The 27,928-nt window shown below is 43.4% G+C and overlaps 1 protein-coding gene across 8 annotated transcripts in view; it reads right to left on the bottom strand.

The window, feature by feature from the left end:
* The window catches only part of RELCH (RAB11 binding and LisH domain, coiled-coil and HEAT repeat containing), a 1,825,259-nt gene that overhangs the window by 1,257,103 nt on the left and 540,228 nt on the right, over positions 1-27,928 (bottom strand). For all 8 annotated transcript variants that reach the window (XM_069613666.1, XM_069613665.1, XM_069613669.1 and 5 more), the window contains one exon: positions 24,407-24,482. In XM_069613666.1, coding sequence (XP_069469767.1) covers positions 24,407-24,482 — 76 coding nt within the window. The remainder of the gene's footprint in view (positions 1-24,406; positions 24,483-27,928) is intronic.

Genomic DNA, 27,928 nt, shown 5'->3' with positions numbered 1-27,928 from the left:
TGTCTCTTCGGGCACCGGTTTGAAGAGATCTGATGCCCTGGATAACATGGCATGAAAAAAACTGACTTCATCGGGGGGAGGCCCTGTGGTGTTCATCCGCACCAAATGGGTCTCCGTCCCCAGCACAATGTCATCTTCCTTGTCGGTGCATGTCGTCATAGCCGAATCCGTGCCCGTATCCATGTGCAGCGCTGGCTCCCCAGTTGGAGTCAAGTTTGGAAGTGGGGCTGGAGGTGGCGGTGTTGCCAGGGCCAGCTGGATCCTTTGACTTACGCTTGTGCTGGGATGGGCTCTGAGACTGGGCAGGACCCGGTGTAGGGGGCAGCCTCTGTTGGATCTCCAACACCAGCATATGTAACGTCAGAATGTCCAGTGACATGTTCCTTGGCTGAGGGGAGAAAGGAGCGAGAGGTGTAAGGTCCTGGATGATGTGCCTCCTCGGCGAGGAGGAGAACCAGGCTCACCCTGTGGGATGTCCTCACTGTGATCCGAATATTGATGCCCTTGTAGATCAACGCTGCCCTCCTCTGAGCTAGTGTAGATTTGCATTGGTTTCATCGGAGCAGTCTGTGGTTCAGCCAACTTCTTATAGCTACCCTGTGGGGCACTACCTTTCTCTGTCTCTGCACCCTTCAGGATAGGAGCCGTCTCCACTCATGGTGTGCCAGAGAATTTAGATTGTTTCATCGTGGCTGCTGCAGGCCATGGCGGTAAAGAGACACACGGACTAGCCGCTGTCGTAGCAGTGGACACACTCTTCGCAGCCAGGCCTTCCTTAGACAAAGATGATTTGGTCGTCGACAAGGTGGTTGCAGAGGCATTCGTTGACGGGGTATTCGACGAAGAAGTGGTCATAGTCATTTTGGGAGGCAGCCAATGGTGTTGACTTGGATGACTGAGTTGCCCAGGGGGGCAGAGAAGGGCCACCAGAAGATTTCTCCTTTGCTTTGTCCCCGGATGGTACGCGAAGCTTTGAAGGAGTCGAGGACTTTCTCTTAGAGGGGGTACTGCTCACTGTGGAGGTGGTTGGCAACAGTGATTGTGTCCTCCTCGAACTGGGAGCCAAATCCGCAGTGAACCCAGGGGTTTTAGTGGTGTGGAGCCTCTCCTTCATTTGGACCCCTGCAGGCGGGGTGTCCTCAAAGGACCTCAAACTCTTTTTTGAGGGAGTTTGCTCAAGGGACAGGCCAGTCCTGGGTGAGGCATGACCGTGGAACGGAAGTAGGGTGAGAGGCCTTGCCAGACTTGAGCCACGCTGCCAGCCTGCCGTAGCAGTCTTTCTTGGTCTTCTTCGAAAGCCCCCAGCAAATCTTGCATCCCTCCTCATCATGGTCTGGATGCAGGCAGCATAAGCATTATGGTGTTGATCCTCGACATATACATTCCTCAATCCACATTTTGCTTAGAGTTTAAAGAGGCACCTCTTCTCCTCTGACATGGTGGAAAGCCACTAAGAAAGCCCAAGCCTGGGCCTTGTCTGACAGTATGATGGAAGATCCGCGATGTAGGATAATCTTCGCTGACAGCGGGTCCCAGCTGCCGGTACTAGTCCGGCAGTCGTACGATAAATCAAAAATCGGTAAAAAGTTACAAACTTTTCACTGAAAATCTGAAAGACAAAAAAAATAGCTCGAAGAGCAAGAAGAGGACTCCCAACACTGAATAGTGCAGTAAAAACTGAAGATGGCCACCAGGGTGGAGCTTAGGGAGAGGACTGTCATTGGATGAGGGCAGTATGATTGGTTTAGAGGAGAAATGCAGTTTTCAAGCTAAAAGCAACACTTTCCTTTTTATCGAGCATCCCCAGCCTGACGATGGGCCATATCCATGAGCATGTCAATACATTCCAGGCCCCATGCAGAACACTTAAAACCTGTTTTTGTTGGTACATGGCCCCATAGAGGCTTAATGGAAAATACCCAGATGTCCCACTGTTATGTTATAGACGCTGTGGAGAATCTGGGAATCAATTACATATTTGGTGGAGCTGTACCAGCACAAAAGCATTTTGAAAAGAAAGCCTGAGCCATATTAAAGGCATTGTTATGAGGGGTGGGGGGACTTCCTATAAACATTTGACAACAACGTTGGGGGATATAGATGATTGCCATCCTTCTTCTGAACCAAATTCCTACCTAATTTCTTACCTACGAAATGCTACGTATCTAACAGTAGACCAATGTTGGAAGAGATCATGTTCCAATAATGGCCTCTTGGTAAGTTAAATAAAGTCTGAGACACATAAGCAATGGAAATAATTATTGTGATGACCAAAACTGCACAAGTATCGATCCCTCTAATAGTCTTTCTGAAGGAAAGAACATTTGTATGACATGCCTTCATTGTTAAAGCAGCACTCCTCTTTGATTTGGTTTCATGACGCTTTTCAAAAGGAGAACTCTGCCTGTCCATCTGGTTGGGATCATTTGAATTATTTGCTTGCCTACGGCATCAACTTGGGAGGACGATACAAGTTCTAATCAGTATTAATTATTTCTTATGAGTATTGATTTAACGCTTTAATGATTTTCTTTGTACTTCTCTATATGCTACTTAGTTATATGCCCGATGTGTTATTTGATGTGACTTTGCCTTTCAGATAACCTACTTAAAAAAAATGTAATAGAAATAAAGCTTTGAATAAAAATTACTCTGAAAAAAGCCCAAAGCTGTGGCTGCCATTCTGATTAACATTCTGATGTTGCTCTGGGTTGTCTCAAAGATTAAACTGTGCACTGGCACTTTGTAGCTTTTATAGTTTTAATAGGAAGTTTGTAAACTTAGTGCTGTAGAAAGAGGCAAACTACACACTGTCCTACTTAATGTCTCTGGTTCCTCATGTGACTAGTTCAACACAGCATGTGAACCTATGGATTAAATAATAGAAGTCAAATCTTAACTCACAGTATACCAAAACTTTCCAACACTCCGTTTAACTATAGAAACAAACAATTATTTTGAATAAGCTATTATTCAATGTGTTGTGAAGTTTGCTGTAGAATGACTTAAGGATTGATTTGCAGTTGGATGGACGTTTCCCAGATTAGTTTTAGGGTATTTGTTCAATATATGTAAACTTTAATATTCGATTGGTCACAACCTTAGATCGCTCTTTAAAAATAATTTTTGTCAGCTAAATATTCTATTTAAATTTTCTGAGAATTACTTATCCACTTTTCTCAATTTATTTAGCATGCAGCAGTTTTGCTGAAGTCTAAGGGCATGCAAAACAATCCTGGAAATCTAAGCAGGAAATTGAGAAGTTTGTCCGACAATGTTTTTTGTGGGTCCATGGGAAAGTCTGTCAGTTGACCATTTTCAAATCCACAAAGTGTGTAGATACCAAAATAAGCATAAACCACATTATTTCACAACACAAGTGAAATGAGATCTTGTTTAAAGGTTCAGCAACTGAAATTACATTAATGTCTTCCGCTACCAGGTTACTAACGAACAACAAAGCTCTACTTCAAAAGTTCATAAGGATTTTAGGCTAACTCCACAGCACTCAGTCTCTTTGCAATTCATCATGGTCATCTCTCATAAGGTTAAGACGTAGGTACTGCTGCATTTCGGCCACAGGGTCCAAATTTAGCTGCAATTTGATCATGGATAGGAAAAGCTGCCCAGGTCTTCTCGGACCATTTTCTACAGATCAGCTTCTGAAGGGTCTCATGGCCTCCCTTTCAGGGAGTCCTGTTCTCTACCCTCTACACTGCTTTACTGGTCATGGCACTCCTCATTGCCCCACCTGGTACTTGTTCCACTGACCAGGGGCTCAGCCCTTTCAGATCAGGCCTCCACGCCTACCTGCTGCCTTGGGCAATTCAGGCCTCCTCCGACTAGCTCTAGTTTGACTAACATTGCCACTCTCCTGCTATCCAGCGGCCATCTAGATGGTTTTACCAGCCTCCCCCATTTACTTTCTCCTGCTTTCAACCTCAGATGTTTTCCTCTTTCAACCTATGATGTTTTCTTATTTTCAACCTCTGCTGTTCTGTCTTCTTCCCCTCTCACCTCCAATCAACGCTACTCCTTCTCCTCACTCTCCACTCTCCTCCTCCTCATAAGTCTCTCACCCAATGTTAACTTGTTTGAAACTCTGCTCATCTCCTGCTCCACCACACAACACTGTCGGCTTCCTGGTTGTCCCCATTATCCAAAGGACTACCCCTGACCAGGAGTTGGGCCTGGGATTGAGGGTTACACATGTGCCGCATTCACATAGATTTGGCATGATGATTGGTCCGATTTAAAAAGCTATTGCAGCTCAGCTGTTATGCGGCCCAGTGTTAGTAACATCCACAGAGTGTGGACTGTGAAACCATATCGGCAGTCTTGGGACTGGCCAGCAGGTCTCCCTGAGTTTGTCTGGGTGGGCGCAGTTTAGGACGAGGAGCTAAATCTGAACCATTAAGGCGGGCAATTGCTGGTGAAAGATGATCTGTTTGCAGCGGGTAATGGAAAATTGGTTGCATACAAATTGTTCGTTTTTACAACTGTTTGAATTACAATTGACCGAACTGTGAAGGTCAATTGTAACATATATGTGGGGGGAAACCCCCCACCCAACACCAAACCCCCCAAAACCCCTATAGATATAGATATATATATATTACCAAACCAATATATATATATACGGTCAATTGTGAAAAGGTCAATTGTGACCCTTTAAATTCGGTCAATTGTTCATTCGAACAATTGTAAACGAACAATTTGGGTAATAGCGGAAAATTACATGTTTCTTCCCGCTACACAAGCATGCTTCGCATGAATGGGGCCAATGGATATTTAGTGCCCTATGTATAGAGATGTTGCTGTAGAAGGTCCTAAACCTCAGAGTGGGAAACCTTTTGGTTTTCTATCAGTTATTTTTCAAAGAGTAAGGAGCAGTGCGCTTGTGAAGTTATAGATCCCTGCCTGATGGAGGGGTGAGTAGTGTCTGCCAGGGTATCATTCCCATACTACTCCTAGGCATGGGTCTATCATCCACTGGCTCCGGAAGATAAACTGCCCCCTAAGGCATACCACTAGAAGTCCCTAAAACAAGACATAGGACTTCATCACAGCCCATTTTATCAAATGTCTACAAAAAAGAAATCCTTACAGTTAAATATGAACATATTTTGATGAACATTCTTTAATTTGTATATCAAAATAGAAATGTATCCAGGAAAGTATGAAACTCATTTTTAAAGAAGAAATGTTCTATGCATGCTGTGAGGGGTCAGTAATGCGATGCAGACAACTGTTTGAAGATCTTGCAAAATATGCCATTTTATTTTAAAAGAAAATGTAATCAAAATGCCTCACTTTTCCTACTCTATTCAGGAATTCTCTGCCTATTCTAAAAGCCAAGAGAACACACTAACACATGATAACTGGCCCTCACTAAACGACAAACACATAAATAAAAGGAATGGCAATTCAAAGGAACAAACAATATGTACATTTCCTAAATGAGTGTCTAAATTCCCCTTCCACAGGATTTAAAGTCACTTCAACAAAATGTTTGACCTTGAATGGGAAATGTCTTAACTCTTTCCAAAAGATGTAAAGTTAAAGCAAACATTATTTAACAAAATTTTCCACTAGCAACAAATCTCCTCCTTTTGGGTGAAATGTTCTACTTTTCACTTCAAGCAAAATAGCCCCAATGGTAATCCTGGCCACAATGCTTTGTCAATCCCACATGAAGATTTGCCACAGTTTAAAAGGAAAACACAATATCCACTGTTAATGGTACACAGCTCTTGATCAACAGTTATGATTCCTTTAATTATGGTTTCAACAGTAACAATTCTATATTTGTCAGGATGACTTCTTACTACTGCTGCTTCTACTTCAACAATGGTATTTCTTCTTAGTATTACCATGTGAAAAGTCCCTTTTGTGTCTCAGTAGTTTACCTTGATTTCGACAACTGCAATGTATCATCTACCGACAACCGAATGTTGGACTACTGCCACAACTTCAATGACTTTTAGACAGGCTTTGACAGGATTGCTTTAACAATACTTAACCTCTTCAGGTAGGCTAGGCGCTCTTCCTTCAAATGTGCAGTCTCTTAGCCACTCTTGTCTAACTGTCAACAATGGTAACCTGTGTTTGCCTTGAAGACACCCTTGTTTGTGGCCTTCACAGTCTTGGCCATCACAGGTTGGGATTACTTCAAAAATGTTTTTCACAAGCAGAAAATTCTCCTTCCCCAATTTCACCTGCACCTTTCCATCAGCCTTCAGCCTAACAATTACTCTTAGCCTCAGTGTAACAGTTGTATGCTTGTTGGTTTATTCCAATGAAATGTTAACTTCACAGTATTGCTGGATTGGTTTAGACTCTGAGAAAGGTTTCACTTTGCAGTCAAAATGGGGTACCTCATGGCTTTAGGCAATGCTTGTTCTCTTCTTCAGTCTTTTATACTCTCTTGAATGATAGGTTTACAACTTATCTACAAAGTATAGAGATCGGTCTTTCAGGAGAAACCACAACTAGGCACACGCGAGAACTCTCTCTTCCTAAATACCTTCCTTCGTGAGCTCTTCGCTTATCCGCCTCCAACTCCCTCAGGGTCAATCGCTTCTTCAAGCAACAAGTTGGTGGTAGATCTCTCTTCGGCTGGGGCCTCACTCTGGAAGAGCCTCCCTGAAACTTGAGGAGAATCATCTCTGGTTCCGGAAGCACCTAAAAACCTTTCTCTTTGCTTCTGCTTTTTCTCCTCCTCTTCCCTGCTGACTTCCTGGCTGATACTGAAACTGCACTGGTTACCTGGCCACCCTCTGATCTCGGCCCAGGTACCCTCCCCCGCGAGTCGCATACCTGCACTGCCTTCCTGGGAACCCTTGCACTTGGGGACTGTTTCTGTACCCCTATAGTCCCACTACCAGCACTTGACACCTGATGTCTGCACTTACCCTTGCACTTGCCACCTGCTGGCCGTACTTTACCTATTGTTATTTATTCTATTATCCCATGTACCGCACTGTACGCCCTGTACCGCACTGTACCCCCCCACTTTCCTCCTTTCCCCCTTCCCATCCACTTGTGCGATCTGAATGACACCTGGCCTAGTATGATCGTTGTCCGTCTTCCCTGTTCCCCCTCCCTTGCCCCGTCGCTCCTTGAAACACTTGTGTATAGGCGTGTTCTAAATGCCATATCATATCACACCACTCTTTGATGTGTTTCCCATAGAAACAAAGATAGAGTTCAGGCCTCCTTGGGCAATCACAATAAGGCACATACAGCCATTCATTCATGTAGTTTTCCCACAGTAAAGATTCAACTTTAATAGTGTCAGCGTTAAGTGCTCTGTGATGGTCTTCGTAGCGCTCCCTTCTCGATCAAGGACACGCAACCAGTTGAACAATTATAGTCGTCGGATATTAGAACAATGGGTTTTCACAGTGTTAGCTTCCTACGCGAGTAAGAATACTTTTTATATGCGTGTGTTAGAATTCCATTGTTGAAGGGATTTTGAATACAGCAGTCCACTTCTACTCGCTGAAGGTCTTAAATGGGTGGTGAAGGAGCTGTTAACTTTTTTTTATTTATTTTTTATTTTATTTGTAACAATTAGTTTGCATTTAAACTTCAATTACAATTCTACTTCATCACAACAATCCACTCAACACAACTCTTCAAGACAACTATGAAACATTACTGAAAAGAAACCGAAAACATCAACTTAACCTTCAACCATTAACATTGATTGGAGCAGAGACTCATTGTTCAAATTGAACTCCAAGAAATCGCATACTGCACATGTCAATGGCACATTGATTCCAGAAAGTATTCAAAACCACCACTCATCAGTGTCACCGTCAACAGGTGCACATTTCCCAAGATAGCAGGATCTAGAGTTTGTTAATTTTTGACATTCGACAATCAGATGTTTAGAGGATTCAATTGAGTTTTTACGTAACCTACAACGGTTGTCATCAGTATTTGTATCACGTCTAAACCATAAGATCTCTTGTTTTATATGCATTCAACCGAAATCTTAAGAATTGATTGCAATGTTTTCTTGACGGAAACTTTGCAAGATATTTAGGTAAGTGGTCCAGACTATTAGCTGCAAGTCCTATATCTATTGAGGTTTTCAACATATTCCTTTTTTCAAGCTTTTGTATCCAATTCCACTGTCTCAATTTTCTTTTGTGGCTATTTGTGGAGTTGACATTAGAGTTTCCCATTTTATGAAAGCATAGTCCAATATCCTCTATAATTTAGTAGCCCATATCGACAGAATGCCAAAATATTGATTAGATGTTAATGGTGCTAAAATTTGATAGGCAGGAGCCTGATCATTCGAGGACATCTTCCGTAGCGCAGCCAAGGATTTCCATAGGACTATATCATACACTGAGTTGATCCCAAGTTCATGTCTTATGGAAATCATTGAGACACTCGTGGACAATTTTAAAACACGTCTCCAAAATTGACCCTCGAGAGAAGACCATAGTTGATGGCTTAGGTTCCAATCTGCCTCGCCACCAAATGTGATGGATGGAAGTATTCAGAAGTACAGTTTACTGCGGGCGGGTGCTGGGGGAATCAGAGTGCTGCTGTGGATCTGTGGCTTGGAGAACACCGTGGTCCGGACTGTTCCTTTTGAGTGCCTGGAGCTGTCAGGGCGTCTTTTTCTGTTACACCATTTGCCTGGACTTGAAAAACAGAAGGTGTGTCGACAACACGCTATCCCGCCCCCCACGGCGCAGTGACGCCTTCTTGGGCGGCTTAAATATCGCGGACCCAGCGTAAGCGCGCGTACCGTGGAAGTACTCAGAAGCACTGTTTACTGCGGGCGGGTGCTGGGGGAATCCGAGTGCTGCTGTGGATCTGTGGCTTGGAGAACACTGTGGTGTGGACTGTTCCTTTTGAGTGCCTGGAGCCGTCAGGATGTCTTTTTCTGTTACATCATTTGCCTGGACTTGAAAAACAGAAGGTGACTGATTATATACGGATGCTCATGTAACGTAACGTTGCCTTAGTTTGAATCCACACGTCGTGCTCACGTTTCATCTAGGCTACACATGTTGTGCTCACTCGACTGCACACATTAGTCATTGATACAACGTGTTACAATGTACACTAACACACATTATTTTCTTCTTTTGAAGGTGTGTCCACAAGACGCTATCCCGCCCCCCTGGCGCGGTGACGCCTTCTTGGGCAGCTTAAATATCGTGGACCCAGCGCACCCGCGCGCGCACTGTGGAAGTACTCAGAAGTACTGTTTACTGTTCCCGGTGCGTGGCGCGGGTCGCTGGGGTCTCCTGCATGTGGGAAACTGGTGGGGCACTATTGCTATAGGGCACTCCCTGACTCCAAGTTGTGGGTAGTCAAGGGGGCTATGCCCACTTTTGAGAAGTTACTTATGGGTGAGTACTGAACAGATGGTAATGTGAGCAGTGTTATATTCTGTTAAGATCTGATCTTCTCTTTGATTTGCATACCTTAAATGTCTATAGGAATTGTGGCGGGTAGTCCATGTATACAACAGGCATTGGAGTGTGTTATGTAGTTTTTTTTTTGTTTCTACTTCCGAGGGCCGAAAATAATAGTGCTTGTTCCGTATATTGGACAGAGTGTAAGAGGGTATCTGACCCTGTGTGTGACTATAAAATGGCCCCATGCAGTAAGGTCTCACGTTCCCTGAGGATTGTGCCGCCATTGCTCTCGGCTGTCCAGGTACAGTTCTATTGTCTACTTACTGGAGCATGGTTGGCACAATTCGCAATGGAAAGTTGGTTAGACCTATTCAAGTAACTAAATAAAACGTATTCTTTGGCAAAAATGTTTTTGTGTTTAAAATGGACAACCTGTCATCGGGAGGCCAGCAGCTTGATCCTTCTACTGAAAACGCTCCAAAGGGTTATAATGAATTAAATGAACAATTACCTCCTGTAAATGGTATGGCAAACTGCACGGGTGAAGCCTCTTCATCTGAAGTGGAAGAGACTGTGGGGGACATGTGTTTAAATACAGGCTTACCTGCCGTACCCTCCCAGAAGAGCTCGTTAAGTATACAGGAGAATTTGGGTAGATATCATTGGTGCAAATAGAAGAGGGAGTGAAATCTAAAATGGGGGCCGACACATCCCTGCTGGCTCCGGTGGTCAGGGCAGAACTCGACAGAAGGGTCAGGCTGTCGAAAGGGCCATCTACACCCATTAGGCCCAGAGCTGGGGGCTTTGATGATGTCCATTTGCATGAACCTACCGAGGAGGCTCCTTTCTCCCCCGCGCCTATTGTCATGTCTGGTAAAAAAATCTTGACACCAATTTTGGGGCTAATGAAAAGGAGCCACTCAATGGGGATTATGTGTGGCAGGGCAGCCTGGCGGCTAATCGGATAAAATCTTCCAGCCCGGCTTTCCATACGTCCTCCGTATTGAATCAGTCTTTTGGAATTATCGATCCCCTCATGGGTCCGTTATTTGATGGAATCAATCCTGAGGATACAGCCTTGACATTTGCCACGTTTCCAGTATTAACTAGGATTCTGAATCTTCTGGATAAGGGTCATGAACAGACCCATTTAGATATCCAGGAACTCAGATCCATATTACTGGTTAATACAGATAAGACCTGCAAAACAGAGGGCTATCTTCTGGCAATGGAGAGCTGTGCACAGATGGGGGGGCATGACAAAGTTCAAACGCGCATATTCTGCCATGATCAGATAGTGCAAACAGATTGTGAGACTGGGGTTTGCCCCAAATCCTATGCAGAGGCCCTTACACAAGGGAACACAGACAAGCTGTCTGCCGCTCTGAGTTGCCTAGTTGAACTTTAAAGCTTTGGCGATCTCCAATGGTGCACAGATTATAAATTTAAGGGAGAATATTGAATGAATCCACACAAATTTTGAAAGATTGGATGAGAAGCTGACAATCAGTGAAAATGCCTCTGAGGTCCCGCAGATTGCCCCCGAAGCGGATAGTCCATCTGCACTCTTAAGGGCACAAGAGGAAGGAGGAGATCCGGACGGTGAGGATGGGGGAGCCAGAGATATGGATTCCTCTACAGGCATGTCCAATTGATCACGACATACATCCTTCTCGAAGGGAGAAAAAAATGAGAGCCAGGGCCATCGGGCGCAAGGCGGCTGGGTCACATAGTTCGATTAAAAATCCCGAAGAAAAAAAAGAAGAACCTACCTTCGCTAAAAATTTCCAATACCAACTCCAATTTGAAAGATATATGTGGACTTTCTGTCGAAGGTGGCATCGATCTGTCTCAACTAGACAAGGAAAGCAAAAAAGCCCTAGAATTGAAAGAATTAGGGACCCCAAAAAAAGCTAACCAGGCATGGCCTGCCAATCAAGTTCAGTGCCCTCCATGTTTATTAGAACCTGAAGAGGGCGATTATGGTCAAGCATCGGATACTTTGATTGACGGCATGACCCATAAGGGAAATGCACAGATGGGCAAACAAATAAAAAAGAAAGCACTAAATAAAAACAAACAAATACTGGAAGAGAAACAAGCAGGGGGAAAATTTGTGCAAGTCACTAGAATTGGCAATGATGTGTCATCCACTATAAAAAATGATATAAAGAAAACAAAATGGAACAAAAAAACAACGGTTGCGAACGACAAGAGGGACATTAAGCTTTTCTTTACTCCAAAAATTAAAAGCTGCTCATCTAGCAGTGAGGAGATCAAGAGTACTTTACCAGCTTTAAAAATCACTCCTTCAAAACACGTAACGAGAAATCAATCCCCTGCTTTGCAAGAGAAGGTCAAGGTTGGGGATGTACCCACGGGAGTGTTAAGGGGAGTGGGGTCCTCTACAAATACAGGGGTGGGAACAATGGAAGGGGAAGCCCTTATATCAGGAAATACGATGGGAAGGATTGCTGTGGATGAAATGTCACTGTCTTTGGCACCCGTCCTGGTTCCAAGTGAGGACATTAAAATCTTGGTTAAACAGGCCTTAAAGAACTTGCTTGAAGATTCTAGTAGGCCAGGTGCAAATTCCCAGCTACCTATAACTGGATGGAGGTAAGGCATCAACCTACTGGAAAAAAAGGATAATGCAGAAGGAGTGATTAGGGACAATAAAGCACCTGAACCCATTCAGGATTGGAACACAAAAGGCAAACATCAATTTGAGGTAGCAACCGCTACAGGGGTGGGCCGAGATACAAACAACTTGACCCAGAGCTCTGAAGGCCCTTTGAGGCAGGGAGATGATGCTAGGTCTCAGTTTTCTCTCCATGTCCCCGTAACTCAATCCTGCCAGGAACCCTTTAAATCACAACAAAATCGGATGTGTGAGCACCAGGAAATGAGATATAGCTCTGAAAGAAATATGAACGATAAATCACCTAAAGCATGGGTGAACCTAGTAAGAGCTGCACTTTCTTCTGAGGGGGAAAATAGTAAGGCTCACTCGGCTGAGGTGCGGGTACCTGGTAATGATTTGCACAAAGAAGTGGAGAATAGAACAAGCTCTGAATACCTGATGGGGGGGAGGGGGGGAGTACAGTCCACATAAGTCCATTAAACAAGTTATAAACAGGTGGCCTAATAGAATGGACTGGAGACCTCCCACCTTCACTGACTACCCTAGTATCATGCTGTATTCCATGTTCTCGCAGGGTGGCCTTACCTCACTTAATCGTCACAGAATTTTAACCCTATTCAGTGAAATCCCAAGGCTCTCCATGATTTCATCAGGTGACATTAAATTGGTTGATTTTATTCATCCCCTAAGGTTTGACTGTGTTAGACTGGTATTCTTTTCCCAGGCTATTATGGATCTAGTCGCCTCGGAAATTGATTCTATTCATTGCTTTGGCTTTGATTTAGAACCATTTAACAATCAATTGATTAGCTGAGGAGTTGAGGTAGAGGGAAGTTATTTGGTGGACGTCACCTCATACACCTATTTAGAGGGGGCGGAGGGTGCAACCACACAATCAAATCCAAGAAACCGACCTAAAATGGCTTGCCCAAACGCTGAGTGGTTCATTACCTAAGATCCAAATGTTGAATGTGAATCTATAGACTTTGTCACCATTTTCAGTGATATCCTGGAATTCTCTTGGAAATAAAGGCCTAAAGATGAAGTCTGATAGCTTGAATTATCTTATGGAGGCTAGTATTTTCTGTCTACAGGAAACTTGGGCACTTTCTCCCCTGGTGCTAGATGGGTATAGCCTGCATCAAGTTACAGCAGTTAAAAAATCAAGGGGAAGACCTTTGGGGGGCATGCTTATTGCAGTAATTAACTCCATGCCCTCTAAGTGCCTCAAGCTCTTTTCGCCTCATAAGGGTTGCATCGCCATGTTGTTATACTTTGCTCCTCCTGTTCCTTTGGGACACTTGCTGATAGTTAATGTCTATCGGAGTCCTGAGTTAGATCTAAAGGAATTTATCAACATGGTTCATGAAATTATTCAGGAGTGTCAAATATTATGCAGAACTCTGAACGTTATGGTTATGGGTGACTTTAATTCTGAAGTGGGTATATGCTTTAAGAATCCTGGCTCATCTAGAAAGCAGGTACAGGGTCACCAGTGGAATGTTTTTTTGAAGAACTGAGGCTTAAATTGTGCAAATGATTTTCTGAGTAAGGATGTGAATGATTATACCTGGATTAATGGATCTGAATTCTCCACTATAGATTTTATTTTTGTTAGCACGTTTTTACTTAATTTTTTATTTGATTTCAAAATCATTCCATCATTAGAAAGTGATTATAGTGTCCTCAAATTGACTCTTCAGGTGCAAACCACACCCCCGTCCACTGAAGTATATCCACTGATGATGGAAACCAACTGTGCCGGGAATAGAATCAATTGGCACGGGGATAATGTTGAGAAAGTGAACAAGGTCTTTTTTGAGGACTATGACAAAAATGGTTGTGAAAAGAAATGTTTGATGTATACTCATGGGGAATTTAATTGTTATATCAAGGGTGTTATCCTCCGGCCGAAAGGGATTGGGAGATCAAAGAAAGTTGGTACTACTCATCCACATGTTTTTGACCCTACGTTACATCAACTCCAAAGGGAGAGGAATCGTGAGATTCGCAGTTTGGAGAAACTCCCGTTCACTCCTCTTTTGGGATAAATGATCAGAAAAGCTAAAAAATAAATGGAGATCCAAAGTACACACGTTGAAAGCAAACATTGTACAGAAGGATGGAGAAAATATATTGGAGGCGCTATCCAAAACTAACACGCGACATTTTTGGTCCCTGGTAAACCGAAGAGGAGACATGCAAGTAAGAGAAGGGGTATGCATCTCCTCGGCTGTTTGGGAAGGGCATTTCGGCTCCTTATATAGTCCTCCGGCTTCAAATTGGTTGGTCCCGGACGAGATTTCCTCATGTCAGTGGAACATCCCTTTCATATTGCAGGATGTACAAAGGTTAACCTCTAGAAGCTCGACATCTCGTGCACCGGGACCAAATATGTTTGCCTATGTGGTTTTTAAGGGAAATATGATTTTGTGGGCCAAAATTCTGTTCTTATTGTTTAAGGATATTGTTATATCGAAGGTTTTTCCAACTACCTGGCATATGTCATTTGTTGTACCAATCTATAAAAAGGGCGATAGGTCCTTACCATCTAGTTACAGACCTATCGTCCTGCTTGATGCCGATTCTAAGATCTTTGCGTCTCTAGTCCTGGAACACATCCACATGTGGATGAATGAAGAGGCAGTACTATCACCCCAGCAATTTGGCTTTAGGAAGGCGTTAGGAACTGATGCAGGAGGGCTTCTGTTGACCATCATGCAGCACCATACCAGGCAAAGAGGTAGCCAACCAATATACTTGGCATCAATAGATCTTTGCTCCGCTTTTGACTTAGTTGATAGAGCCACATTGTGGCGCAAATTGTTTGCCCTAAATATGCCTGACCAGCTTTTAGCTATCCTATACCATCTCCATGCAGAACCAAGATTAGGATATGTCTCAACACTGAGGGAACTCTCTCAGAGGAAATCAGTACAAGTAATGGTCCAAGACAGGGGTGTATATTTGCACCAACTATCTTTAATTTGTATCTGTCAGATGTTGGACCGCATCTGGAAGAGGCATCCTTTTCTGCCCCAAAAGTGGAGGGCACTAAGATTGTGTGGACCGCCTATGCGGATGACGCATTACTGTTTGATCTACCTCATTACTGTTTGATCTACCTCCCTTAGGCCTGCAACGAGTCTGGTCTTCATTTAAGAAATACACAGCGGACAATGCATTAGCTATAAATCGCTCCAAAACATTTGTCATGCGATTAAGCTACAAGAAGTGCGCAATTAAATTTGCGTGGTTCTTGGATCAGGCCAAACTTTCAATATGCCATGCTTTCCGGTACCTCGGTTACCCTATCTTTGAGAGTGTCACCAAGGTTAATCAGTGCAATTATTTGGATAAAAAAATAACTTTAAATAAATACATTTTCGATGTTACCATGTTTAAAAATGTACCGCAGCAAGACCATTGCTCAGTTTTCCTATGGGATGGAACTGGTCCCCTCGTGGTTTAGGAGTGAATTTCCAAAATATGAGGCACGTTTGTTAAGGTCCTTGATCCCGAAGTCCCACTTGCGGAAATACGCCACGAACTTGGGTTATATTCTCTCTCAAGTATAATTCTCTGGCGTAGAGTATCACTTTTTAGGAAACTCCTCGTAAGGACTCCAGCCTTTATGGAATCCCGGGTCGGTGCTTGGTTGCTGGCAAGGACTCTTCAGTGGTACTGCAGGATTTGGAGAGGAAGGTACAGGAAATCCTGGCAGAAGTAGCGGTTTCAAAAGAACTGCTTATTATCAATCCGACTAAGGTTAAGATACTTTTGCAACATGTAGACTGGAATTTGACGGTCAATGTAATTCAAAGTAAAAAATTATATGTGCATCTGGTCGGTAATAATAAAAAATGGCTACAACAGAACCTTACCTCATAAAATTCCCTAGCAAAGGGCACAGACAGGAATTCATGCGATTTTGCTTTAATGTGCTGGCAACTGGCCAAATTATGAGTATAAGGCAATGTTTGTCTACCTCCATGGTAGAATGTCGATTTTGTAATCTAGACATTAGGGAAGTAACTTTGCAACATCTGTTGACCCAATGTGTAGGATTAAGACAAGCACGCATTGATTATTTCATTAATTATGTGCCCAACCCAGAGAGTGTTAATTTATAAGCGCTCTGGTCAGACATGCTGCATGATTCTAGGGTAAAACTGCAATTGGCGGTTCTACGTTTTCTAAAAACTAAATGTGAAATACAGGGAGGAATGCTGGGTAGAAATTTTGGCTGTTAAAACATGTGAAGATATGTAATACGAAAATTAATGAACAAAAGGAAAAGTTATCAGATATGCAACATTGTTTTTGTGTTCTTGTTGGTCTATCTGTATATAATATGTTCTTTGGTATATTTTATGTATTAGATTTTATGTAATGTAATTTTACGATCTTTTAGTATGAGATTTTCACATTTTGTAAAGGTTACTGTGTAGCCAAAACAAATTTTAAAAAAAGATGGAAAGATGGATGGAATTACTTTTTGAGTGTAAAAAGTTATGACTGGTTTTATTGTAAATTTGCCGTATTCGGCATGCAACTTTGCCCCTTGAAGCGAGAATATCAACATTTGCTGTTTCAAACCTGCTGTCCATTCAATTCAATGCCTATGTATTGCATAACTGGGACAACCATGATTTGTGAATCAGCGAGTTTCCATCTGAACCTTTTGTCTTTTTCTTTGGTCATTCCGCCAATTGCCATTATCTTTGTCTTGAGGACATTGATTTCCAGAGAGTTATCATTTAGGTAGCTTTGCAACTCCGATAAAAGTCTTTGAATCCCGATCGTTATTTCATCTGTGAGATCGCCTGCTTCATTTATACGAATTCTAATGAAGGTCTTCTCTTGGAGCACCATTATTGGATGTAATAGGTCTGAAGGACAGGACCATTTCTTCAATTTCGACCAAAGTTTGTGGCGATTGAGCGAGTCAAACACTTGCTTCATATCAATGAACACAAGAAACAGTTTTTTCTTTTGTTTAAGCGCTTCTAATTTTAATATGTTGAGTATTATCAAGTTCAGCTTGGTCCCAACTCCTTGGTGAATCCAGACTGGCGTATGTCGAAGCGACCTGATTAGATTGCCCACTTTGAGAGTTTCTGCTGTAGAGAAGTTGCAAAAATCTTTCCCACTATGTCGAGAAGGGCAATGGGACGATAGTTTGCCGGGTTGTCCCGATTGCCCTTCTTGAATACGGGAATAATTATGGCAGAGTTCCACGATTGTGGAAGCTGCTTGGTGGTTGCTATCAATCCAAACAGATCTTCGATGAAGCTTGCCCAATGCTCATTATTTGTTTTTATCATCACATTTGCGAGGCAGTCAGGACCTGCCTCTTGTGAGTTTTTACTATTACCAGCAAGGCTCGCGCAATGTTTTAGAATGCTGTCCTTTACTCACTGGCTTCTGAAGTTTTTTCTCTGCAGGTCGCACTGCTTTCCCGACTTCTACACCAAGATCTACTGCTTCTGCTTCGCTGGGGACCCACATCCTTCTCCTGAACAGGTGTCTCTGGTCCGGCCACATGTATTTGGAGTTTCCTCTGCTTCCAAGACCCTTGACTTGACGAGAGCTTCTTGACTCAGTATTTGACACACCAACAGCTTGGCAACCACAGCAATTGGGCTCACATGGGGAAAACTGTTTTCTCCACCACGTCTTACACTGCACAACCTCTGCACTTCAGAGTTTGGGAGGACAGTGACTCTTCTCAGAACATGCAGGAGAAACATGCATCTCCTCGTTCCTGCGACCCTCTTGTTCTCCCACTTCTGCTTGGTTTTGCCAGCCTTGTGCCTTCCTTCTGCTTCCACTGCCACATTCTGCACTCCAGCCAACGTTTCAGATCGTTTTACTCCTTTCTCGTCCTGAGGGGGCCTTCTATGCCTCCCAGGTACATTGATAACTTTCAGATGTGGGCTATTAACCTTAATTGCCCAACTACTGCAATGGCTACTAGGCTTAACTGCCAGACTGCTACATCTGCAGGCCTCTTGAGTCCTCTTCCTCGCCTCAGTCCCTCTAAGATTCTAGGACTTGTAGTTTCTTTCCACAAAGTTAGGTTTAAGCATATTTGAACTGCTTTTAAGGGTAATTTTTTTTTTTTTTTTAATTACTTGTACATAATCACAGAAAAATGATTTTTACAAGAAGAAGAGACAAAAGAAAGGAAGTACAGTCTTGTACCCGACCCCTCTTTACTTTTAAGACAATCAGAACTTATTAGAAAGTAACAGGTACAGTAGACGGTTGGCCGCCATGTTATTTTAGATGTGGCGAGCCGAAGTAGGCCCAGGGATCGCGAACAAGTCGACATGAAAACCTGCCAGTTGGGGCGAGTCGTTCGCTTGACCAATCCTTCAGCAAGGGTCTGTTATGGTAAATCAGCCACTGTCATTGAAACAGGTTCTGCAGCACCAATTTTACAAAATGCAGCTTCAAGTATTTAGCCGTGGCTACAGACCATCGAGTTTTTTCCCCTGATATAAGACAGAGCCACCAAGTTTCTTCTTCAATCAGGACTGAGTCCGCCCATAGAGGTAGCAAAAACGCAGAGCGTTCTAAGCAAAGTGAAGGGCAGCTTAGAAGTAAGTGGCGTACTGACTCAATAGATTCAGGATTTTTACACAGTCTACATGTTTTGGAAGCAGAAAGGTTTCTTATCCCTAAAATTTCTCTGGTGTGCAAAAGGTTCAGCCGGGCCCTTAAAAACGTGCTTCTTAATTTTTTGTTCGGAAATTTCGTACAATAGGCTAGCGGCGTTTTGAGCCTATTATATGTGGGAGGAAGGTGATTCAGTAGTTTGCATGAGACCCTTGTTCAATAGTATTAATCCAGTCTTGGTTCTTCAGCTTCCCATTTACTTTTTGAGGGTTCGTGATGAGATCATCTGTTGTGCATGCTAGGTCTTGAAGTTTGGCCACTTGCTTTTCTGACCAGCTCAGGAGAGCAGAACAGTTCGATGATGCCAACTCTTGGCCGATTATCTCAAAAATAGAAAGATTATCTTTCAGGAGAGTCTTCCTAAATAACGCCAGAGCAGCCACACTGACGGTTGCTCTCAATGAAAGAAGCCCCAGTTCTCTTCTCACAGATGCGATTGGAATCGCGTTGGGGAGTCCGAGGATGGTTTTCCATATGTAACCCTCGAGTTTCAACCAAAGCGAGGTAGGCATGTTAATCATAGCGTCCATCCCGTAGGTGAGTGCCGGCACCATTTTGCCCTTATAAAAGTTGATGGCCGGCAGCAGGGAAAATTTGCCGAACTTAGGGTCGACCAATTTGAGTTGGGAGGTTAAGCTTTTGGCTTTGGACCACAAGTGAAGTTGCATCGCTGAATTACGTGTAGTCCCATCCAAAACTACGCCAAGATATTTAAAGTTTGACACCATGTTAAGAAAGGAAGAAGGCATACTATGGCAAAAGGGAAAATGCACACAGTAGCACTGTGAACAACTCTGAATCTAACAACGTGTATATAATACCCAAGTCTTGTGTATATATGTAAAACCCAGGAACGTCAATAAGGTAAAACAGTATTACCAATATAGGAAAAGGGATGTGGGGTAAACACTTAGGACCTCCTTATGACTGAAAGGAAAGTCGGCAAACTCTTTACCCACTATGCTCTTACAGATACTGACAGCGCTAAACCCACGTAGCGGGCAAGCAAGGACAGATTCTGTGAACTGACAATCTGTAGAATACTGAATAAGGAAATTATAAACAGTACTCACGAGGACCGGAAAGACCACTTGAATGTCAGTAATTTCACGAACCCTGTAGATCAAACAGGGACCCAGAAGGCTGTAAAAGCAAAGGGTTAAAGATAACAAAATACATAAACCCTAGTAAAAGGCAAGTCTGAATTGTGATAATAAATCGTGAGGAAAACTAAAAGGGGAACACTCTGGAACTTGTAACTACAAACCCACACCTAATAATCAATGGAAAATGAATGCAGAAGTGTAATGGAAAACATGGAGTGGAATCTCAATAAAGTAGGATCAGGAGCAGGGAAAATGATATCACAAAAGGAAACCTTTCCCACCCAATCCAAGGAGAAAAGGCAGTAACTAATTCTACGAAAATAAATATTAATACATCATGCTTTTCAGTAACCAGGACAGCATAAAGGGACAGAAAACACCGGCAAACTGGGCTGCATCAAATAGTAAAGTACAGAGAAAGGCTGTCTGCAGACAGAGGAAGACAGAAAGGGAAATTCAGAAAGCATAAATCAAATAAGCGCATAAATCCGAAATCCAGGACAGAGGAACAAGATACAGGAACTAGTAACTGGGCACAAAGCTAGGAACAGGAACTAGGTACAAGGCATGGAACTAGGAACAAGGAACTGGAACTAGATACTTGGCACAATATCTATGAACAAGAAACTGGAACTAGGTACAAGGCACAGAAACTAGGAACAAGGAACTGGAAATAGATACTTGGCTCAATATCTATGAACAGGGAACTGGAACTAGGTACAAGGCACAGAAACTAAGTACAGGAAACAGGGACTAGTCACAACAGGAACACTGCTACAATGACCAGCGCCGGACTGAAGCAAACTGAGGCTTTTAAAGCTGCTTAACGAGCACACCCCTCAGGCGTGCCGCCTGCTGCACCTGCAGCCACAGGTGTTGCCTATCCTCCTCCCAGCGTTGTGCTGCAAGGGAGGAGATGATGCAGTGAGCCAGGCATTCTGGGAAGCAGGAGGTGAAGCAGTGAGCCAAGGCATTCTGGGAAGCATAGTCATTTGATTTAAGTAGCATGCCGGATGCCAGGGTGGAGATGAAGCAGTGAGCCAGGCATTCTGGGAAGCAGGAGGTGAAACAGTGAGCCAAGGCATTCTGGGAAACATAGTCATTTGATTTAAATAGCATGCTGGCTGCCAAAAACCAGGAATGGATCCGGAAGGGAAGTAACTGGGAAAATAAGGTTTTAACGCTCCCAATTCATCAGAACACTGTAGCATAGGGTTTGAAGGAAATGTCCAGTAAGGAATAAACCCCAGAACATGCCCCCAAGTGGCGGGGACGGGAACGAAGGGAGCGAGAACGGGAGCGAAGAGAGCGAGCCGTGACACACCACCTCAATTCTTTTGCCATTCACTGCCCAGTTATTGCTGTGTTTCTGGGGTAGATTTGATTTTGAGAGGATCATGATTTTGGTCTTTGACTTATTTATGGATAAGTTGTTGGAGGCCATATAGTTTGCTAAATTATCAAGCTGGCGCTGTAAGCCAATTGGGGTCTGATCGAACAAAATCATGTCATCAGCGTACAAAAGTCTGGACAGTCTTGTGGTGCCAAGTTTCGGCGGGAAGCATCGGACTGTGGCTTCTGAATCCTTGAAGTCTCCCAAAAATGCCATAAACAAGGCGGGAGCCAGCGGGCAGCCTTGCTTCACTCCTCGATTGACTTGGATTTCCCTAGAGAGCGTCCCTTGCTGGTTAAGACGGACAGTAAGCGTGGTTTTAGTATGGAGGGCAATTATGGGATTCAGAATCTCGTTCGGGCAATTCCATTCAGCCAATTTTCTCCACAAGAGTAATCTGTCCACCTTATCAAATGCCTGGGAAAGGTCAATAAATGCCGCGTAGACAGTTGGTGCGCCCTCTTTTATTTTGGAATTCACGATGTTAAGTATGAAAATGTTCACAGAGGTGCTACCGTTTTTCTTGAAGCCCAACTGAAAGGGATCGCTGCAGGGGGCCGAAGTTGCCCATCGACGGAAGTGGTTCAGCAAGAGAGAAGCAAACAGTTTTCCCATTATGTCTAGCAAAGCTATGGGGCGATAGTTGCCCGGTTCGTCCCGGGTAATTTTAATTCCCTTAAAGTTAATAAGAGAGGGACTATGAAGATTAGCCTTTACAGAGGAAGCTAATTTATTGAGGACAATGTTTTCGCATTCCTTTATTTTGTACCCTTGGGTTTGAGGAAGGAGTTTAGTTTGTGGTACCAAAAAAGATCTTTTTTTCTGTAAGGATTACTCAGATCTTCAAACATTAAGGTCGACAACTTGAGTTCTAACATGAGAGTTAGGGGCATTAAAATGGCAATAAGCCATTACCTCTTTAGGTACCTGGGTACCTTTGCAGAGGAAAAATACTGAGTCTCATCCCACAGAATCTCCTCACCACCCTGGGCCCTAACTCTTCCCAGGTGATCCTCCCGCAGTACACCTCCCCAGGGTTAGCATCAGGAAGTGTCTGCCTTCCCCTGGCAAACTGGGAGGAGACTTTAGGCAAGGTTTCAGTGGGGGATCCGTGGGATTCTTCACAATGCTCAACATATAGATAGTTTTTAATTATGAGATCATTCGATAATTGAGGTATACAATTTTGAGGTATTTGTCCCCAAAGCATGCACAAAACACTTATTTAAATAATGTGACTAGTCCTGAGATGTCATCACTTCTCCCCAGGGGGGAAACCCTTCCCATGACGCCCGGGTGGTGAGGCCGCTTCCCAATGGTCCCTCTAAGGGTGGTACTCAGTGGGAGGATCTCATGCGAAGAGACCTTCCCTCTGGGGATAGGGAAAACATCTCGGGAGAATGCGGTATGCCATCTCTCAAACAACACCCTACACACCTGCATATCCCCTAGATCTTAACCATTGTACCAATACTCCATATACCTTTGTAAATCTGTCAGTCTCAGAATGTGGTATGTCTTTTCTCATGCACCTATTTTCTTTTGTACCAAATTTGGTGAACTTTCCCGGACAACTTTCGAAGTTACAGAGGGGAATGTTTTTTTCTATTTTGGGCCTTATGTACCCTTAGCTGTTTTATTTCACAGGATTTCTCAAGCAAAGCAACTGGACATTTAAAGATGTATTCAGCAAACAGGAAGCTTTCTGCAAATTTAGGTCAGGGATCATGGACTAAATATTTAAACAGGGTTCATCAACTGCTGAGAAAAAGGGATACCTTGGGTAGTAATGTGTGCAGGTTTTTAGGACGGGAGGGCATTATTCACTTTTGAAGGGCAATGGACTTAGTGATCAACGGGAAAGCGATTCATTTGGAGGAGAAAAAGCACATTTAACAAAACTGGACATATTTGGGCACTGCTTGTTTTATAACAGCAGGGTGTTCGACAATATGTAGGGGTTCTAGGATAAGTTTGTAGGGATATTCTCTGGAATTAGTTCCATTCAACCCCACTCAGATTCGAATACATACCCATGAAATAGTGTGTGCATCAAAACCATACCATCCCCACCCGTCCAAACCCCAGGAGAACATTCATTTGAAACGTGGCATCTCCTTGCTGTACAGCGGTTCATCAGAATCTAGTATCTCATCCCATCTCCACTAAGGGTAACTCTGTAGGCCTGTGAGATCCAAATCAAATCCTGGAGCCCTGTTAGAGAAGAGTGACTAGGAGGACAGAGAATGCAACTCCCAGAAAAGCTCAGGTATCCCACAACTGATCCAGCTTCCCACAGGACTACATCCATTCCCAGAAAGACTCATTAGGCACTAAGAATTTCTAAACAGCAATATCTAGGCACTGCTCCACAAGGATCGACATTTTAAAGTCTGCCAGCATTTAATAGTACCATATTGACACCTAGCTGTCCAGCCGATAGAGGCCATTCAGGGCCCAGGGACTGAGTAGATGTGAAATATTATTCAGTCTCCTGTGCTTCGCTTCAACATATACAGACCAACTCAGAGGTGTCACGGAAGGCCTCAAAGCATGACCACTCGAGCCAAAGACATACTCACATCATACCCTACGAAAGGATCTGCAACCTGCGCCTCTCTAGGCGTATTTGATAATGACTCGCATGAATGCTCACAAATAACTATGATGCCTAGGGCTAATGAGTGTTGTGGTCCAAATCATCTGGACAGCCCATATTTGTGGACCCCCCTCCTTCAGTGTGTCATGGATGTACCCTTCCTCCAACTGCGAACTCTTCCCTGAGGGGAAACATACAACCGGCAAAACATTCCCCTACTTCTATGAAAGCAATCAGCACCAAGCAGTCATGTAAACGTTGAATGTTGTGCTTTACACATTCTGTTTATTGTAACATAAAAAACAAAACACAGGATTGACACTGCAATTTAAATGAGAATCCCAACAATGGCAATTTGGTCATTAAGAAAATGAAACATATTACAATAGTAGTAACAACGTTTTTGAACAGCTGAGCAGTACCAATACAAAGCACTATGGACTTAATATATAATCCGGTTATATTGCACTCAAAGACCAGCAAACATTTAAACCAGTAACTCGAAATGTAAGGCAGCCCAGCTGCGATCCCACATAAGTGATATCAAACACTTTAGCCAAATGTAAAAAATAGAAGTTCAAAATGTACCTCTGATCCCAAACGGCTGTCTGCAGACATTTGGCAAAACGATAGCAGTGCGTGATGGAATGCAGGTGATAGTTTCCTGGAAATAAAATCAAGGAATAAGAAAAAAGTGGTCTGCTTTTTCTTACGATCAACATTTTTACAAGAACACAGCTCTAATTATGAGAATTAAATGCAGTACAGATTGCGGCTTTTATTTTTGTCAATGCAAAATCTCAACCTACAGGCAACTAAAAGGAAACTAATTAAAAGGCAAAATGTTGGCAACAGTAAGAAACCATATTATTGCTTAGTCAAAAAGAAAACAAAAACTCAAGATTAACACTGGAACGAACCAGGTCACCTGCTTGACACAGAGTGAATCAGGGGGCCGGTTGTCTCTCTGAGCCAGAGGGTGATGGACACAATGGTGGCATGGATGAGAGCCCCCGGTTATCCTCCCATGGCTCAAATTGCAAGGCAGGGGACAGTCATAAAGCCCTATTCTATGGACCCCTTCCAAAGTAGAGTCTGAAGCCCTCCAAAGGCAGACTCAAAGCGCTATAACAAAAGAAACAGAAGATGCACTTTATTATAAAGGAAGTTTCATTCCCCGTCGGTAGTAACACATGTTCCAATTCTGCTAATTCAAAGTCACTTCAAAGTCCCTGCAAGATGCTCTCTGAACTCAGGAAACAGGTGCTTGATAAATGTTGCAAGGTCGTGTTTTTAGGATGGTGGATTAAAAATTCCCATTTCAGTGTATCCTGGCTGAGCGTTCCCTCACGGAGGATACAATGTTGGAAATCAATACGATTTATCTCAAATAAGGGGGGCTGCTGGCCAAATACAATAGGTGAGACAGCCTACCAATGTATCCAAACCCAAAAAAAGACGCATTGTATTGTGCAGACCTTTTATTACAATGTCAAAATTCATCAACACATTCAGTTTTAATTGCAAATGTATTACAAATAGTTAAAATATGCGCAGCATATCTAGCTTCAACACACAATCCTTATATAATACACAATATAATTGATGAATTGTGACATTCCCGTAATAAATGTTCATTTTTTTATTGTGGATAGCTGAAAAGTGTTGGAAAAACAGACTGCACAATACAAAAGGTATTTTTTGTTTTTGGACAATTCACAGTGAGTCAGTAAGGTCTATTCATTCAGGGGATTCTAAAAACATATGAAGAGTGCTTCTAGTCTGCAAATCACACGCTTAGGGAACAGGCAGTATTAGAGAGCGACATAAAGAGGAGCGTGAAATCCAAGGTTGGGGAAGGGCCAAATGGAGGCTTGGCCTGGCCCAAAGGACCAAAGTGAGGCCAGCACAGTTGGCTGGCCTATTGGGGTTGTATGTGCGGTGCCCTATGTGATGAATCCCTTGATATCGTCACTTCTTCCCGTGAGGGTGACCCTTCCCATGCGGCCTGGGAGGTGAGGCTGCTACCAGATAGTCCCTCTGATGGTGGCACGCAGTGATAGGATCCCATAAAAGGGGAGCCCTTCTGTGGGAGAAGTGAGGACTATCGAGGGAGAACGCGGTACACCATCATGCTGCCAGACGTTCACCCAACCCTCTCTGTCTCTTCTTTCTTCTACTAAATTTCCTCATACATAGCAGCTATGTATGTCAGGCAGATGATACTGTGATGAGGAAGAGTGAAGGAAGAGAGAGGATGATGACTCCAAAATTACTGACACGAGGAAGAGCAGTGCGATGAAGAACCCTACAAGGAAACGATACAAACATACTAGCTGTTTGAAGCTAGACAGTCAATCCACCACAAAAACGAATGAATGCCAGTCCTGCCCAAGAGGAGCATCACGCTGGGGACAGAATCCGCACAGAGAGGATGCGCTGCAGACTCGAAACACCTGGAATAGGAAGGCAAGGAACAAGAAAATGGGGAAGAGCCATGACTTATCTGTAAGCTGGGAAACCCGACGTCCGGTGGCAGAAAGGAAGTTACCCGAGCGGTCCAGACAACACCAGACATGTAGGGAGAAACCAGCGTGGTGAAGTCGCCGAAAGATGATCACAGAGCCCAGGGGAAGCCGCAGAAGCTTACTGGTGTTGCCGAGGACCGTAACCCTTGCAGCCCGAGAGGAAAGCTACACACAGGGGGACTCAGAAGGCACTGGGAGACCCCAAAGGCTTTGGTTGAGAGGAAGTGCAGAATCATCTTCCTCGGCCCAGTGTGACCAAACAGAGAGATCACTTGAGAATACAGTGGGTGAGAGAGCACCCCAAAGAGACACGAACAGAGGCCTGGCAGGATAGTTAACAACGCCTAGTTAAGAGACACTATCAAGCTGAGCAAGGGGTCTGGGACCTGAACACTGAGAAACATAGTTGCACATGCGAGAGAACGCCCGTCAGGATAGCGAACCGGGCTTAAGTAATACATATTACAGAGCTGAGAAAGGGGTCTGGGACCCACATAATGAGAAGAGAAGACAAGGGGAAGTGAAAGAGATCCTTGGCACACATTATGAGAAGACCAGAGGAAGAAAGATATACCCTGTGGCAGAAAGATGGACAATAATAAGGCTATTGAAAGAAAGCCTGAGAAAGGTTTGGGGAAGGGAGACACCTTCCCAATCTTGTTTTGGAACTTTGACACCTGAGTAGGTCTGGGAATAAAGAGACCTTCTCCAAGTCTATGGGGAACAATACAGAAAATCCTTGTAATGGCTAGGGGAAGAAGGATATTCCTGCATCATTTATGAACTGCCTAAAATATCCTAAAGGAGGGACTCATCCTATTATAATCAGGATGTAGTCTACTTTATTGGTTTCTTTTGAAATGTCAGGGGCGTAAAAAAGGTTTGGCATATAAAACAGCGGACTACTTGTTTTTGACAGACATTCTGACATTACCCTTGGTTTTGGTTGAGGCAGGGCAACACCTTGTTGTAGAGACAGTGTTTTTCATTATTTTGTGTTCAAAAAAGGTTTGTGCCAACAAACATGCCACCTTTGCATCCTGTGTCTACCTCTGCACCCTTACACCTACCAAACAAATATGTTATGAGTGAGTGACTCGCTCTCTTATAACAGAGGTTGCAGATTTCATTTTCATTGATGCCACCTGCATCAATGAAAATGAAACGTGTGCAACAGGCAGCAACTTAGCACGAGTGGTGTCCGGTTAAAGTTTCGACTACAAAAGGATCGAATGCAATAGGGTCGACGCAATAGGACCGAAAACAAAAGGTTTGAATTTTTTTTTTTAATTATATATTTTTTTTGGGTTTCCATATAGGTATAAAAAAGTGTTTTTTAACCACAAAAAAAGGGGTTGGGGGGACCCCCCCCAAAAAATGTAAAAAATGAATAAAATGTTTTTTCGATCCTTTTGTTTTCGGTCCTTTTGATTCGATCCTTTCACCTATAACTGCATGAGTCAGTGGCTGCTTGTTTTGTCAGCTCACGGCTGGCTGCACTGTAAGTACAGTGGGTAGCCTCTCAAGAGCCATCCCCACTGGACATGCTCAGTACAGTTTGAGCCTGGTGAGACATCAAAGG

Source organism: Ambystoma mexicanum, chromosome 5p (assembly GCF_040938575.1).
Source record: "Ambystoma mexicanum isolate Mex_15411 chromosome 5p, UKY_AmexF1_1, whole genome shotgun sequence".
Lineage (NCBI taxonomy): Eukaryota > Metazoa > Chordata > Amphibia > Caudata > Ambystomatidae > Ambystoma > Ambystoma mexicanum.
The sequence above is the reverse complement of the archived record's forward strand: the minus strand, read 5'-3'. Positions and strand labels throughout refer to the sequence as shown.